At 43.6% G+C, this 17282-nt stretch overlaps 1 protein-coding gene across 1 annotated transcript in view; it reads left to right on the top strand.

The window, feature by feature from the left end:
• sorl1 (sortilin-related receptor, L(DLR class) A repeats containing) overlaps window positions 1-17282 on the top strand; it is an 86079-nt gene that overhangs the window by 17111 nt on the left and 51686 nt on the right. Inside the window, exon 6 of the mRNA XM_084148002.1 lies at window positions 2998-3178. Within this exon, the coding sequence (XP_084004128.1) occupies window positions 2998-3178 (181 nt within the window). The remainder of the gene's footprint in view (window positions 1-2997; window positions 3179-17282) is intronic.

Raw genomic sequence — 17282 nt, 5'->3', positions numbered from 1 at the left:
ACATCTTCTGGTGTCAGAGACACAGAGCTCTGCTCCCTTCCCCAGTGAACCCACCCTCAACTAAACACTGATAAACGGCAGACAGTGTTTTCTCGGCCTCCGGCATGCTCAGACGGTGGCAGCGGTCGTACACGTGGGCGTGTTTGGTTTTTGCAGAGTTTGGTTTTTGCCAGGCATTACTGGAACCATGTCGTCCAAAGAGTTATACTTTTTAATCATCTGTCCATAGAACGTTCTTCCAAGAGTCTTGATGATCATTCAGGTGCTTTTTGGCAAACTTGAGTCAACTTTTTGGACAAGATGGTTCCCATTATGCCTGGCGAAAACCAAACACTGCATTCCACAGTAAGAACATCATACCAAAGGTCAAGCATGGTGGTGGTGGTGTGATGGTTTGGGGATGCTTTGCTGCCTCAGGACCTGGACGACTTGCCTTAATAGAAGGAACCATGAATTCTGCTCTGTATCAGAGAATTCTACAGGAGAATGTCAGACCATCCGTCTGTGAGTTGAAGCTGAAGCGCAGCTGGGTCATGCAGCAAGACAATGATCCAAAACACACAATCAAGTCTACATGAAAATTGCTAAAAAGCAACAAATTGGACGTTTTGGAATGGCCTAGTCAAAGTCCAGACCTAATCCCAATTGAAATGTTGTGGCAGGACTTGAAACGAGCAGTTCATGCTTGAAAACCCACACGTCACTGAGTTAAAGCAGTTCTGCATGGAAGAGTGGGCCAAAATTCCTCCACAGCGACGTGAGAGACTGATCAACAACTACAGGAAGCATTTGGTTGGAGTCATTGCAGCTAAAAGTAGCACAACCAGTTATTGAGTGTAAGGGGTAATTACTTTTTCACACAGGGGAATTGGGTGTTGCATAACTTTGTTTATGAAATAAATGAAATAAATATGTAATTGTTGTGTTATTTGTTCACTTATGTTCCCTTTATCTAATATTAGGTTTTGGTTGAAGATCTGATAACATTCAGTATCACAAATATGCAAAAGTAGAGAAAATTAGAAAGGGGCAAATACTTTTTCATAGCACTGTAACACTGCCCGTCCAAGTGGCATCATGTAGTCAGTAATACCAGGCAGCGCTTTAGATAACAACGCAACTACCGCTGCAGATGACACCCCTCCCCCCACCATGATTGAGCGTAGGAGATCCTCTTAGATCACGCTTATGAGTCTCGGAGTCACAGGGGACGGTTGCAGAGGGAGGATTTTGTCTTGGAATACCCACACGACCCAAAAACAAACATGAACAAACAATTTAATCCCAAAGCAGTAACTATACGCACAATGCTTGAAGGTCTTTGTGGACTTCTGAGGAAGAGAGCAGCTACAGAAGTGTGTACACCATATTTTTTCCACAAGTAATTTTCCTTTTAAATCTGGACACAGCTACTGTCTCCACTGTGTCTGACTGCTTCCACACCACCAGCTGCATTCAGATCTTTGTCTGGTGCTTCTTCCTCCTCTGCCTCAATGGCCAGTTTTCCTTCTTAACCATGTGTGTCCAGTCCTTTGCCGATCATGGGCTTTCCACGTCTAATCCATTTGCCGGAAGCCTGCGCTGCAGATCAGGCTAAGAAGGCTGTAAGCCCTGGGGTTTTGTCTGGTTCACACCCTGTTGTTGGACGTGTTTAACCAGCAGTTGTCGAAACGTCTCGAACCAGCAAATCGTATGTATTTGTTCCCCTCCGTCCTAATCCTTTTATTCTGTTTGGTAGGAGGATCGAGAGGCCGCCTTCAAAAAAAAACAGCCTCCCAAGTGTTTATCAAAAGAATAAGGAGGCCCTTGGTTCGCAATGTACTGTGGATTATAATAATAATAATAATAATATGCCATTTAGCAGACGCTTTTATCCAAAGCGACTTACAGTCATGTGTGCATACATTTTTACGTATGGGTGGTCCCGGGGATCGAACCCACTACCCTGGCGTTACAAGCGCCATGCTCTACCAATTGAGCTACAGAGGATTAGATAGGCTAGGTTTAACCCACTGCCCTGCCAGTGCTACATGGAAAGGATAGCCCAGATAGGCAAAGCCCCAAACTTTGATATAGGCACGGCCCCAAACTCTGCTAGATAGACAGACAAGACCCCAAACTCTGCTATAGGCAAGGTCCCAAACTCTACTAGATGGACAAGGCCCCAAACTTTGATATAGACAAGTCCCAAAAGCAATGCAACAAACTCTAATTTTGGCAAGGCCTGAAACTCTGGCCAAAACTCTAATATAGGCAGGTCCCCGACTCGGCTGTAGGCAAAGCCCCCAAACTAACGTTAGACAGGCAAGGTCCCAAGTCTGTCTGACTGGGGTCTTTCATATCCTCTCTACATGGACAGCCTGCTCCCATAAAAACGTGACCCCTCTAAAATGTCATACTAGAGGCCAGTCAAGACACAAGGCTCTCTCTGTCTAGCTCCATTGTTAGTGAGAACGCGTCGTGTGAATCTGGAATGCCTTATGGGAGATTATCAGAAAGTACTGTAAACCTCTTTCAGTTCCACTGTAGTTTACCGTAAATTCACGGCTTAAAATGGCCATGCACAGAACTACTATTGGAAATGTGCAGTATGGAAACTATAAATATATCAATGTGTGTGGTAAATGTATTCTGAGTTTGGAATGTGTTCACAGGAACACGTAGGCCGTTCCACTATACTAGGATTGTCAGTAATCTGTAAAACATGTATCTGTTTTTGAGTCTGTCAGTGAGTGTGTGTGTGTGTGTAACCATACCTTTATCTCCCTCTGTTTGGTATGACTGAGTTGGGCCCTGAGTTTTCCCAGACCATGTTATCTGAACGGGAAGAACTCCAAGGCCCTTGGCCCTTAAGTTCTTCCTGTTCAGTTCACATGGTCAACAAATAAAAACTCACGGTCAAGAGCCTGGAGTTTTCCCTGGTCGAGTCACATGGTTAGAGAGAAACTTTTGGCCCTACCTATGTCCCACTGACGGCCGTTTTCTGCATCTTTCCAGGGGTGTGGAGCCGTACGACTCCCCCACCACGGTGCTGGTCCAGAGGCACGAGCCCCAGGGGGTGTCCAGCATCCTCAGCAGCACTGACTTCTTCCAGAGTGAGCAGAACCGCAGAGTCATCCTAGAGAGAGTGGACAACTTCCAGCTCCGGGACAAGTACATGTTCGCCACCACTTCCACAGTAAGTGACGTTGACCTGCAAGGGAATTATACATGACAGGCATTCTGTTGCTCTTGCGGTGTTGAGAATTCTCATGTTATTATGGAGAGGAATGCTCACATTGATTATTTTAACAACACAAATTGGGTGGTCCAGCCTTAACTATCTTCTAATACAGTGCCTTCAGAAAGTATTCACACCCCTTTACTTTTTCCACATTTTGTTGTTAAAACCTGAATTGAAAATGGATTAAATAGTGCAATAATAGTGTTTAACATTTATTTTTTAATGACTACCTCATCTCTGTACCCCACACATACAATTATCTGTAAGGTCACTCAGTCGAGCAGTGAATTTCAACCACAGATTCAACCACAAAGACCAGGGAGGTTTTTCAATACCTAGCAAATGAAGGACACCTATTGGTAGATGGGTAAACAAGAAATAAAAAAGCAGACATTGAATATCCCTTTGAGCATGGTGAAGTTATTAATTATACTTTGGATGGTGTATCAATATACCCAGTCACTACAAAGATACAGGCGTCCTTCCTAACTCAGTTGCCGGAGAGGAAGGAAACCGCTCAGGGATTTCACCAATGGTGACTTTAAAACAGTTACAGAGTTTAATGGCTGTGGTAGGAGAAAACTGAGGTTTGATTAACGACATTGTAGTTACTCCAAAATACTAACCTAATTGGCAGAGTGAAAAGAAGGCAGCCTGTACAGAATACAAATATTCCAAAACATGCATCTTGTTTGCAATAAGGCACTACAGTAAAACTGCAATTAGCAAAGAAATGAACTTTATGTCCTGAAAACAAAGCGTTATATTTGGGGCAAACGCAACGCAACACATCACTGAGTATCATATTTTCAAGCATGGTGGTGGCTGCATCATGTTATGGGTATGCTTGTCATCGGCAAGGACTAGGGAGTTTTTTAGGCTAAAAAGAAACGGAGTAGAGCTAAGCAAAGGCAAAACCCTAGAGGAGAACCTGGTTCAGTCTGCTTTCCAACAGACACTGGGAGACAAATTCACCTTTCAGCAGGACAATAACTTAAAACACAAGGCCAAATATACACCCCGGTTGCTTACCAAGATAACACAGAATGTTCCTGAGTGGCCTAGTTAATGTTTGACTTAAATGTTCTTAAAAATATATGGCAAGACTTAAATGGCTGTCTAGCAATGATCAACAACCAACTTGACAGAGCTTGAAGAATAAAATAAAATAATGATGTGCAAATATTGTGCAATCCAGGTATGCAAAGCTCTTAGAGACTTACCCAGAAAGCCTAACAGCTGTAATAGCTGCCAAAGGTTATTCTAACAAAGGTGATTCAGGGGTGTGAATACTTATGTAAATTAGATATTTCAGTATTTAATTTTCAATAAATGTGCAACAATGTCTAAAAACATTGTTTTCACTTTGTCATTATGGTGTATTGTTTGTAGATGGGTAAGAAAAACATCAATTTAATCAATTTTAAATTCAGGCTGTGACACAACAAAATGTGGAATAAGTTAAGGGGTATGAATACTTTCTGAAGGCACTAAGTCATTAGTCAAACCCATCATATTGAACTGGTAGGCTTAAATACCTAATAAGTCCACCACATGCATAGAATGGTTCTAAAGGGAGGATCTCTTATCCGTATCTGAAGTATTTGGCCTCCGTTAACCCCAGCAGTGTCTGATTGCGATAAAGTCGCATATTGTTTGTCATATGGAAGCCACTGCTGCTTTTTGAAACAGATGGAGACGGTTTGATCCCGGGCTCCTTCCTTAAATCAAATCAAATTGTATTTGCCACATGCGCCGAATACAACAGGTGTAGACCTTGCAGTGAAATGCTTACTTACAAGCCCTTAACCAACAATGCAGTTTTAAGAAAGAATACCAAAAACAATCACACAAAAAAATACAATATAAAATAATACGAAATAAAAGTAACAAATAATTAAAGAGCAGCAGTAAAAATAACAATAGTGAAGCTATATACAGGGGGTACCGGTACCGAGTCAATGTGCGGGGGCACCGGTTAGTCGAGGTAATTGAGGTAATACAGTTGAAGTCGGAAGTTTACATACACTTAGGTTGGAGTCATTAACACTTGTTTTTCAACCACTCCACACATTTATTGATAACAAACTATAGTTTTGGCAAGTCGGTTAGGACATCTACTTTGTACATGACACAAGTAATTTTTCCAACAATTGTTTACAGACAGATTATTTCACTCATAATTCACTGTATCACAATACCAGTGGGTCAGAAGTTTACATACACTAAGTTGACTGTGCCTTTTTAAACGGCTTGGAAAATTCCAGAAAATGATGTCATGGCTTTAGAAGCTAATTTACATTATTTGAGTCAGTTGGAGGTGTACCTGTGGATGTATTTCAAGGCCTACCTTCAAACTCAGTGCCTCTTTGCTTGACATCATGGGAAAATCAAAAGAAATCAGCCAAGACCTCAGAAAAACAAATGGTAGACCTCCACAAGTCTGGTTCATCCTTGGGAGCAATTTCCAAACGCCTGAAGGTACAACGTTCATCTGTACAAACAATAGTACGCAAGTATAAACACCATGGGACCACGCAGCCGTCATACCGCTCAGGAAGGAGTCGCGTTCTGTCTCCTAGAGATTAATGTACTTTGGTGCGAAAAGTGCAAATCAATCCCAGAACAACAGCAAAGGACCTTGTGAAGATGCTGGAGGAAACAGGTACACATGTATCTACAGTGAGGGAAAAAAGTATTTGATCCCCTGCTGATTTTGTACGTTTGCCCACTGACAAAAACATGATCAGTCTATAATTTTAATGGTAGGTTTATTTGAACAGTGTGAGACAGAATAACAACAAAAAAATCCAGAAAAACACATGTCAAAAATGTTATAAATTGATTAGCATTTTAATGAGGGAAATAAGTATTTGACCCCTCTGCAAAACATGACTTAGTACTTGGTGGCAAAACCCTTGTTGGCAATCACAGAGGTCAGACGTTTCTTATAGTTGGCCACCAGGTTTGCACATATCTCAGGAGGGATTTTGTCCCACTCCTCTTTGCAGATCTTCTCCGAGTCATTAAGGTTTCGAGGCTGATGTTTGGCAACTCAAACCTTCAGCTCCCTCCACAGATTTTCTATGGGATTAAGGTCTGGAGACTGGCTAGGCCACTCCAGGTCCTTAATGTGCTTCTTCTTGAGCCACTCCTTTGTTGCCTTGGCTGTGTGTTTTGGGTCATTGTCATGCTGGAATACCCATCCACGACCCATTTTCAATGCCCTGGCTGAGGGAAGGAGGTTCTCACCCAAGATTTGACGGTACATGGCCCCCTCCATCGTCCCTTTGATGCGGTGAAGTTGTCCTGTCCCCTTAGCAGAAAAACACCCCCAAAGCATAATGTTTCCACCTCCATGTTTGACGGTGGGGATGGTGTTCTTGGGGTCATAGGCAGCATTCCTCCTCCTCCAAACACGACGAGTTGAGTTGATGCCAATGAGCTCCATTTTAGTCTCATCTGAACACTTTCACCCAGTTCTCCTCTGAATCATTCAGATGTTCATTGGCAAACTTCAGACGGGCCTGTATATGTGCTTTCTTGAGCAGGGGGACCTTGCGGGCGCTGCAGGATTTCAGTCCTTCACGGCGTAGTGTGTTACCAATTGTTTTCTTGGTGACTATGGTCCCAGCTGCCTTGAGATCATTGACAAGATCCTCCCGTGTAGTTCTGGGCTGATTCCTCACCGTTCTCATGATCATTGCAACTCCACGAGGTGAGCTCTTGCATGGAGCCCCAGGCCGAGGGAGAATGACAGTTCTTTTGTGTTTCTTCCATTTGCGATTAATCACACAAACTGTTGTCACCTTCTCACCAAGCTGCTTGGCGATGGTCTTGTAGCCCATTCCAGCCTTGTGTAGGTCTACAATCTTGTCCCTGACATCCTTGGAGAGCTCTTTGGTCTTGGCCATGGTGGAGAGTTTGGAATTTTATTAATTGATTGCTTCTGTGGACAGGTGTCTTTTATACAGGTAACAAACTGAGATTAGGAGCACTCCCTTTAAGAGTGTGCTCCTAATCTCAGCTCGTTACCTGTATAAAAGACACCTGGGAGCCAGAAATCTTTCTGATTGAGAGGGGGTCAAATACTTATTTCCCTCATTAAAATGCAAATCAATTCATAACATTTTTGACATGCGTTTTTCTGGATTTTTTTGCTGTTATTCTGTCTCTCACTGTTCAAATAAAACTACCATTAAAATTATAGACTGATCATTTCTTTGTCAGTGGGCAAAGGTACAAAATCAGCAGGGGATCAAATACTTTTTTCCCTCACTGTATATCCACAGTAAAACGAGTCCTATATCGACATAACCTGAAAGGCCGCTCAGCAAGTAAGAAGCCACTGCTCCAAAACCGCCATAAAAAAGCCATACTACGGTTTGCAACTGCACATGGGGACAAAGATCGTACTTTTTGGAGAAATGTCCTCTGGTCTGATGAAACAAAAATATAACTGTTTGGCCATAATGACCATCGTTATGTTTGGTGGAAAAAGGGGGTAATTTACAAGCCGAAGAACATCATCCCAACCGTGAAGCACGGGGGTGGCAGCATCATGCTGTGGGGATGCTTTACTGCAGGAGGGACTGGTGCACTTCACAAAAACAGTGGGGGAAAAAAGTATTTAGTCATCCACCAATTGTGCAAGTTCTCCCACTTAAAAAGATGAGAGAGGCCTGTAATTTTCATCATAGGTACACGTCAACTATGACACAAAAATGTATGCACGCATGACTGTAAGTCGCTTTGGATAAAAGCGTCTGCTAAATGGCATATTATTATTATATTATTATATGACAGACAAAATGACACAAGAAAATCCAGAAAATCACATTGTAGGATTTTTTATGAATTTATTTGCAAATTATGGTGGAAAATAAGTATTTGGTCAATAACAAAAGTTTCTCAATACTTTGTTATTATATACCCTTTGTTGGCAATGACACAGGTCAAACGTTTTCTGTAAGTCTTCACAAGGTTTTCACACACTGTTGCTGTTATTTTGGCCCATTCCTCCATGCAGATCTCCTCTAGAGCAGTGATGTTTTGGGACTGTCGCTGGGCAACACAGACTTTCAACTCCCTCCAAAGATTTTCTATGGGGTTGAGATCTGGAGACTGGCTAGGCCACTCCAGGACCTTGAAATGCTTCTTACGAAGCCACTCCTTCATTGCCCGGGCAGTGTGTTTGGGATCATTGTCATGCTGAAAGACCCAGCCACGTTTCATCTTCAATGCCCTTGCTGATGGAAGGAGGTTTTCACTCAAAATCTCACGATACATGGCCCCATTCATTCTTAACTTTACACGGATCAGTCGTCCTGGTCCCTTTGCAGAAAAACAGCCCCAAAGCATGATGTTTCCACCCCCATGCTTCACAGTAGGTATGGTGTTCTTTGGATGCAACTCAGCATTCTTTGTCCTCCAAACACGATGAGTTGAGTTTTTACCAAAAAGTTCTATTTTGGTTTCATCTGACCATATGACATTCTCCCAATCCTCTTCTAGATCATCCAAATGCACTCTAGCAAACTTCAGACGGGCCTGGACATGTACTGGCTTAAGCAGGGGGACACGTCTGGCACTGCAGGATTTGAGTCCCTGGCGGCGTAGTGTGTTACTGATGGTAGGCTTTGTTACTTTGGTCCCAGCTCTCTGCAGGTCATTCACTAGGTCCGCCCGTGTGGTTCTGGGATTTTTGCTCACCGTTCTTGTGATCATTTTGACCCCACAGGGTGAGATCTTGCGTGGAGCCCCAGATCTTCCATTTCCTAATAATTGCTCCCACAGTTGATTTCTTCAAACCAAGCTGCTTACCTATTGCAGATTCAGTCTTCCCAGCCTGGTGCAGGTCTACAATTTTGTTTCTGGTGTCCTTTGACAGCTCTTTGGTCTTGGCCATAGTGGAGTTTGGAGTGTGACTGTTTGAGGTTGTGGACAGGTGTCTTTTATACTGATAACAAGTTCAAACAGGTGCCATTAATACAGGTAACGAGTGGAGGACAGAGGAGCCTCTTAAAGAAGAAGTTACAGGTCTGTGAGAGCCAGAAATCTTGCTTGTTTGTAGGTGACCAAATACTTATTTTCCACCATAATTTGCAAATAAATTCATAACAAATCCTACAATGTGATTTTCTGGATTTTTTTGTGTCATTTTGTCTGTCATAGTTGACGTGTACCTATGATGAAAATTACAGGCCTCTCTCATCTTTTTAAGTGGGAGAACTTGCACAATTGGTGGCTGACTAAATACTTTCTTTTCCTACTGTAGATGGCATCATGAGGAAAGAAAATTATGTGGATATATTGAAGCAACATCTCAAGACATCAGTCAGGAAGTTAAAGCTTGGTCGCAAATGGGTCTTCCAAATGGACAATGTCCCCAAGCATACTTCCAAATTTGTGGCAAAATGGCTTAAGGACAACAAAGTCAAGGTCTTGGAGAGGCCATCACAAAGCCCTGACCTCAATCCTATAGAAAATTTGTGGGCAGAACTGAAAAAGCATGTGCGACCAAGGAGGCCTACAAACCTGACTCAGTTACACCAGCTCTGTCAGGAGGAATGGGCCAAAATTCACCCAACTTATTGTGGGAAGCTTGTGGAAGGCTACCCAAAACATTTGACCCAAGTTAAACAATTTAAAGGCAATGCTACCAATTACATATCCAAGATGGCGTAGCAGTGCGTTGTGTATTCTGTTGTGTCCTCGTGTAAATAGCCAGTTATTTTGTTTTTTGTCTTTTTTTTCGTATATATATTTCTCTATCTCACTTTCCATCCTTTAACTAAATATACTTTCCTGCAACCCGCCTCACCCAATGTGGAACGGTTTATATTATTTCTTTATTTTTATCAAGAACCTACGGCTGAAACTAGCCAGCTAGCCAGCTAACTAGCTACTTGCTATTAGCCACCGTTAGTGCAGGTCACGGACAGTGGTGAAGACCGCTATCTACCAGCCAGCTCTAGCCTGGACAATTATCGGTCAGTCTGCACAGCGTGCTATCGACCCAGAGCATATCGGATTTTCTGCCGGAATCACTGAATCACTGGACCTTAACACCGGATCATCGCAACTAGCTAGCTGCAACTGAATGGCTGTGTTGGCTATTCACCACTGTCCCGACGAACCAGTTAGCCTTGAGCTAGTCTCGAGCCAGGCCCATCTCCCGGCTATCTACCTCTCTGTCAACCGGACGGGACCTCCTAGTGTCAACACGGAGCCCCGCCGATCCATCACGACTGGTCTGCTGACGTAATCGTCTGATGTGGTTTCAACAGGCTTCCCGTTGCGACGACCACAAAGATCCATCTACTAACCCCGGCCCGCTAGCACGCGCAATCAACAGCCGTGCCTCCTGCTCGCCTGTGCTGTAGCAGCCTACGAACTGCTCCCGGACTTACCTATTGCTGTTCACTGGACATTTATGATCACTCAGCTACACAGCTGATGCCTGCTGGACTGTTCCTTTACATTTACATTTACATTTTAGTCATTTAGCAGACGCTCTTATCCAGAGCGAAATACATGAGCAATTAGGGTTAAGTGCCTTGCTCAAGGGCACATCGACAGATTTTTCACCTAGTCGGCTCGGGGATTAGAACCAGCGACCTTTCGGTTACTGGCACAACGCTCTTAGCCACTAAGCTACCTGCCGCCTACCTCTTTACACGGTACCCTTTCCTGTTTATCTGTTTAGCCTCAGCCCAAACTTTCGTCGCCATTACCAGTTGTTGTCTTAGCCCTCTCGAATAACACCTGTGATTGCGTTATGCCTCTCTCGCATGTCAATATGCCTAGCCTATTGCTGTGAGTTAGTTCTTATTGTACTATTTCACTGTAGAGCCCCCTGTCCCACTTAACCAGCCTCAGAGAGCTCCTTTGTCCCATCCAACCATACACGCAGAGACCGGCTCAATCGGTACCTCCAGTGATGCTCTCTCTTTCATCGTTACCCAATGCTTAGGTGTACCTCCACTGTACTCATATCCTTCCATATCCTTGTCTGTACTTAATGCCCTGAATCTATTCTACAACGCCCTGAAATCTGCCCCTTTTTATTCTCTGTACCCAACGCACTAGAAGACCAGTTCTTAAAGCCTTTAGCCGTATCCTTACTCTATTCCTCCTCTGTTCCTCTGGTGATGTAGAGGTTAACCCAGGCCCATTTTGTTGACTTCTGTAACCGTAAAAGCCTTGGTTTCTTGCATGTTAACATCAGAATCCTCCTCCCCAAGTTTTAGTTATTCACTGCGTTAGCACACTCTGCCAACCCTGATGTTCTAGCAGTGTCTGAATCCTGGCTTAGGAAGGCCACCAAAAATTCCGAAATTTCCATCCCGAACTACAACATTTTCCGTCTAGATAGAACTCCCAAAGGGGGCGGAGTTGCAATCTACTGTAGAGATAGCCTGCAGAGCTCTATCATACTATCCAGGTCTGTGCCCAAACAGTTTGAGTTCTACTTCTAAAAATCCACCTTTCCAGAAATAAGTCTCTCACTGTTGCCGCTTGCTACAGACCCCCCTCAGCCCCCAGTTGTGCCCTGGACACCATATGTGAATTGCTTGCCCCCCATCTATCCTCAGAGTTCGTACTGCTTGGTGACCTAAACTGGGATATGCTTAACACCCCGGCCATCCTACAATCTAAACTAGATGCCCTCAATCTCACACAAATTATCAAGGAACCTACCAGGTACAACCCTAAATCCGTAAACATGGGCACCCTCATAGATATCATCCTGACTAATTTACCCTCTAAATACACCTCCGCTGTCTTCAACCAGGATCTCAGCGATCACTGCCTCATTGCCTGCGTCCGTAATGGGTCCGCGGTCAAACGACCACCCCTCATCACTGTCAAACGCTTCCTAAAACACTTCAGCGAGCAGGCCTTTCTAATTGACCTGGCCCGGGTATCCTGGATGGATATTGACCTCATTCCGTCAGTAGAGGATGCCTGGATGTTCTTCTTAAATAAACATGCCCCATTCAAAATATTCAGAACTAAGAACAGATATAGCCCCTGGTTCACCCCAGACTTGACTGCCCTTGACCAGCACAAAAACATCCTGTGGCGTACTGCATTAGCATCAAACAGCCCCTGCGATATGCAACTTTTCAGGGAAGTCAGGAACGAATATACACAATCAGTTAGGAAAGCAAAGGCTAGCTTTTTCAAACAGAAATGTGCATCCTGTAGCACTAACTCCAAAAAGTTTTGGGACACGGTAAAGTCCATGTAAAATAAGAGCACCTCCTCCCAGTTACCCACTGCACTGAGGCTAGGAAACACTGTCACCACCGATAAATCTACGATAATTGAGAATTTCAATAAGCATTTTGCCACGGCTGGCCATGCTTTCCACCTGGCTACCCCCCCCCCCCCGTTTCTCCTTCACCCAAATTCAGATAGCTGATATCCTGAAAGAGCTGCAAAACCCTAAAAAATCAGCTGGGCTAGACAATCTGGATCCTTTCTTTATAAAATTAGCAGCCGAAATTGTCGCAACCCCTATTACTAGCCTGTTCAACCTCTCTTTCGTATCGCCTGACATCCCCAGAGATTGGAAAGCTGCCGCGGTCATCCTCCTCTTCAAAGGGGGTGACACTCTAGATCCAAACTGTTACAGACCTATATCCATCCTGCTCTTCATTTCAAAAGTATTTGAAAGCTAAGTTAACAAACAGATCACCGACCATTTTGAATCCCACCGTACCTTCTCCGCTATGCAATCTGGTTTCCGAGCTTGTCATGGGTGCACCACAGCCACGCTCAAGGTCCTAAACGATATTATAACCGCGATCGATAAAAGACAGTACTGTGCAGCCGTCTTCATTGACCTGGCCAAGGCTTTTGACTGTGTCAATACCGCATTCTTATTGGCAGACTAAATAGCCTTGGTTTCTCAAATGACTGCCTCGTCTGGTTCACCAACTACTTCTCAGGTAGAGTTCAATGTGTCAAATCGGAGGGCCTGTTGTCTGGACCTCTAGCAGTCTCTATGGGGGTGCCACAGGGTTCAAATCTCGGACCGACTCTATTCTCTGTGTATATCAATGATGTCGCTCTTGTTGCTGGTGACTCTCAGATCCACCTCTACGCAGACGACACCATTTTGTATACATCTGGCCCTTCATTGGACACTGTGTTAACAAACCTCCAAACGAGCTTCAATGCCATACAACACTCCTTCCGTGGCCTCCAACTGCTCTTAAACGCTAGTAAAACTAAATGCATGCTCTTCAATCGAACGCTGCTTGCACCCGCCCGCCCGACTAGAATCACTACTCTCGGCGGGTCTGACATAGAATATGTGGACAACTACAAATACTTAGGTGTCTGGTTAGACCGTAAATTCTCCTTCCAGACTCACATTAATCATCTCCAATCCAAAGTTAAATCTAGAATCAGCTTCCTATTTCGCAACAAAGCCTCCTTCACTCATGCTGCTAAACATGCCCTCGTAAAACTGACTATCCTACCGATCCTTGACTTCGGCGATGTCATTTACAAAATAGCTTCCAACACTCTACTCAACAAATTGGATGTAGTCTATCACAGTGCCATCTGTTTTGTCACCAAAGCCCCATATACTACCCACCACTGTAACCTGTACGCTCTCGTAGGCTGGCCCTCACTACATATTCTTCGCCAAACCCACTGGCTCCAGGTCATCTATAAATCACTTCTAGGCAAATCTCCGCCTTATCTTAGCTCATTGTTGACCTTAGCAACACCCACCCGTAGTATGCGTTCCAGCAGGTATATCTCCAAAGCCAACACCTCCTTTGGCCGCCATTCCTTCCAGTTCTCTGCTGCCAATGACTGGAACGAACTGCAAAAATCTCTGAAGCTGGAGACACTTATCTCCCTCACTATCTTTTAAGCATCAGTTGTCAGAGCAGCTTACCGATCACTGTACCTGTACACAGCCCATCTGTAATTAGCCCACCCAACTACCTCATCCCCATATTGTTATTTACATTGTTATTTATTTTGCTCATTTGCACCCCAGTATCTCTATTTGCACATCATCTTCTGCACATCTATCACTCCAGTGTTAATACTAAATTGTAATTATTTTGAACTATGGCCTATTTATTGCCTTACCTCCATAACTTACTACATTTGCACACACTTTATATAGATTTTCTATTGTGTTATTGACTGTAAGTTTTGTTTATTCCATATGTAACTCTGTGTTGTTGTTGTTGTTTTTATCGCACTGCTTTGCTTTATCTTGGCCAGGTCGCAGTTGTAAATGAGAACTTGTTCTCAACTGGCTTACCTGGTTAAATAAAGGTGAAATAAATAAACTAATTGAGTGTATGTAAACTTCTGACCCACTGGGAATGTGATGAAAGAAATAAAAGCTGAAATAAATCATTCTCTCTACTATTATTCTGACATTTCACATTCTTAAAATAAATGATCCTAACTGACCTAAGACAGGGAATTTTTACTAGGATGAAATGTCAGGAATTGTGAAAAACTGAGTTTAAATGTATTTGGCTAAGGTGTATGTAAACTTCTGACTTCAACTGTATGTATATGTAGGTAGAGTTATTAAAGTGACAATGCATAGATACTAAACAGAGAGTAGCAGCAGCGTAAAAGATGGGGGGGGCAATGCAAATAGTCTGGGTAGCCATTTGATTAGATGTTCAGGAGTCTTATGGCTTGGGGGTAGAAGCTGTTTAGAAGCCTCTTGGACCTAGACTTTGCGCTCCCGTACCGCTTGGGTGACTAGGGTGGCTGGAGTCTTTGACAATTTTTAGGGCCTTCCACTGACACCGCCTGGTATAGAGGTCCTGGATGGCAGGAAGCTTGGCCTCTGTTGTTCCTTGCGGTCGGAGGCCGAGCAGTTGCCATACCAGGCAGTGATGCAACCAGTCAGCTGTAGAACCTTTTGAGGATCTGAGGATCCATGCCAAATCTTTTCAGTCTCCTTAGGGGGAATAGGTTTTGTCGTGCCCTTTTCACGACTGTGAATCTGTTTCACAAATATCCAGTGTTCTTTGCGTGAGTGCATGCAGCCCAATAAAGCATCATACAATGAAAGAGGAACTGAATCATTGACCCCTCCTTGAAAAGAGGAATATTTATTACTGTGTACGCAATGTGGAGACTGGAGAGAAGGGCCATGTCATGTACTGTGGAACACAGGGTTAATGTGGTCTGATACATACTGATCCCATCAAAACTAGGCTGAAAAAATAGTGTCTATTCTGAGCCAATTACGGGTAAGGATTCCTGTCTGTGCAAACTCAGGCCTAGCCCTGAATAACCACGCAGACTCACTGCAGTCAACGCTGTGTTGTTAAACAGCCATGGCCGAACACACATATCTGAATCCTGGCGTTACTATACACACACACACACACACACACACACACACACACACACACACACACACACACACACAAACACACGACTGCCCTTTGAGTGAGCATGGAATAATGGTAGGGGAATGGAGAAAGGGAGAGACTGAAAATACAATTGCAGAGGAGGGCTGGTTGGGGCAAACTGAGTGGAGAGCTGAGGTTCTGACAATTTGCGCTATGGCTTAGCTTGTGCAACCTTGACGAAATATGCATTCTTGAACCCCTATAAATATGCACATTGGGTATTGTGAATGTTTGTACATTGTAACTACCATATCTTTATTCATATCAGTCTCTTACAAATCAATTGACTTAACATTCACAGCTACAAGCATATTTCATAAAGTCATCCCTACTCCTTTTGAGTAAGGCTAGCACACTTTAACTACACATTTCCATGTAACAGAATGCACTACTATGACGATCTCCATTGAGGCGAGCATATACTGAGGTGGGTCGCTCAGATTGCCAGAACAGCGACATGGCTTATGTTGTGTCTCGTCTGCTGACCCAACCAACCTGTTGGCCAACTGCACTCCTGTTGGTCGGGGCCAGAGAGTGCAGCTAGTCAGACATGATTGATCTATGTGCTGTTAATGAAGTTGTGGCTTGGTATCCCTGGGGTTTCAATAACCACACATGCACACACTCATCAGGACTCTGTTGCCCGGTGCAGCCATATGCTGCAGTCTCAAGTACACTGTTGCTATTCCCAATGGGCTGATTTGTTCCATAGCCAAAGATAGTACGGTGTGTTTTTTTTTTTTTTTTTGTGTCTAGAATTGTATCCCAAGCCATATCATTTCATATTTCCACTCGTAGAAAGTGATTTTCCCACTTCCATTGTAGATTTGGATTGTTTTTTATAGATGGTAATGAAGCTAAATACAAAAGGCTAAACAGAAACGAATGGTTGGACTGTAGTTTGTTAATCAACAACACCATTCACATGAATCAAAAATAGGCAAATTATGGTAAACTACACTGAGTGTACAAAACATTAGGAACACCTTCCTAATATTGAGTGGCATCCCCTTTTGCCTTCAGAACAGCCTCAATACGTTGGGGTATGGACTCCACAAGGTGTCAAAAGCGTTCCACAGGGATGCTGGCCCATGTTGACTCCAATGCTTCCCACAGTTGTGTCAGGTTGGCTGGATGTCCTTTGGGTGGTGGACCATTGTTGATACACACGGGAAACTGTTGAGCGTGAAAAACCCAGCAGAGTTGCAGTTCTTGACACACTCAAAATGGTGCGCCTGGCACCTACTACCATACCCTGTTCAAAGGCACTTCAATCTTTTGTCTGCCCATTCACCCTCTGAATGGCACACATACACAATCCATGTCTCAATTGTCTCAAGGCTTTAAAATAGTTCTTTAACCTGTCTCCTCCCCTTCATCTACACTGATTTGAAGTGAATTTAACAAGTGACATCAATAACGGATCATAGCTTTCACCTGGATTCACCTGGTCAGTCTGTCATGGAAAGAGCAGGTATTCCTAATGTTTTGTACACTCAGTGAATGTGGTTACATTAATCACCAGAGCCTTACATTTAATAAATAATAAATATAAGGCTATGTTAGTTCCTATCTAAGAGCCTCCATTGTCATATCTTTGCAGCATTAGCTTAGGCGCTTAGGTTTCTTTTTTTTTA

Source organism: Coregonus lavaretus, assembly GCF_964263955.1.
Source record: "Coregonus lavaretus genome assembly, chromosome: 30".
Taxonomy (NCBI): Eukaryota; Metazoa; Chordata; class Actinopteri; order Salmoniformes; family Salmonidae; genus Coregonus; species Coregonus lavaretus.
Note: the sequence above shows the minus strand (reverse complement) of the source record. Positions and strands in the feature narration are given on the sequence as shown.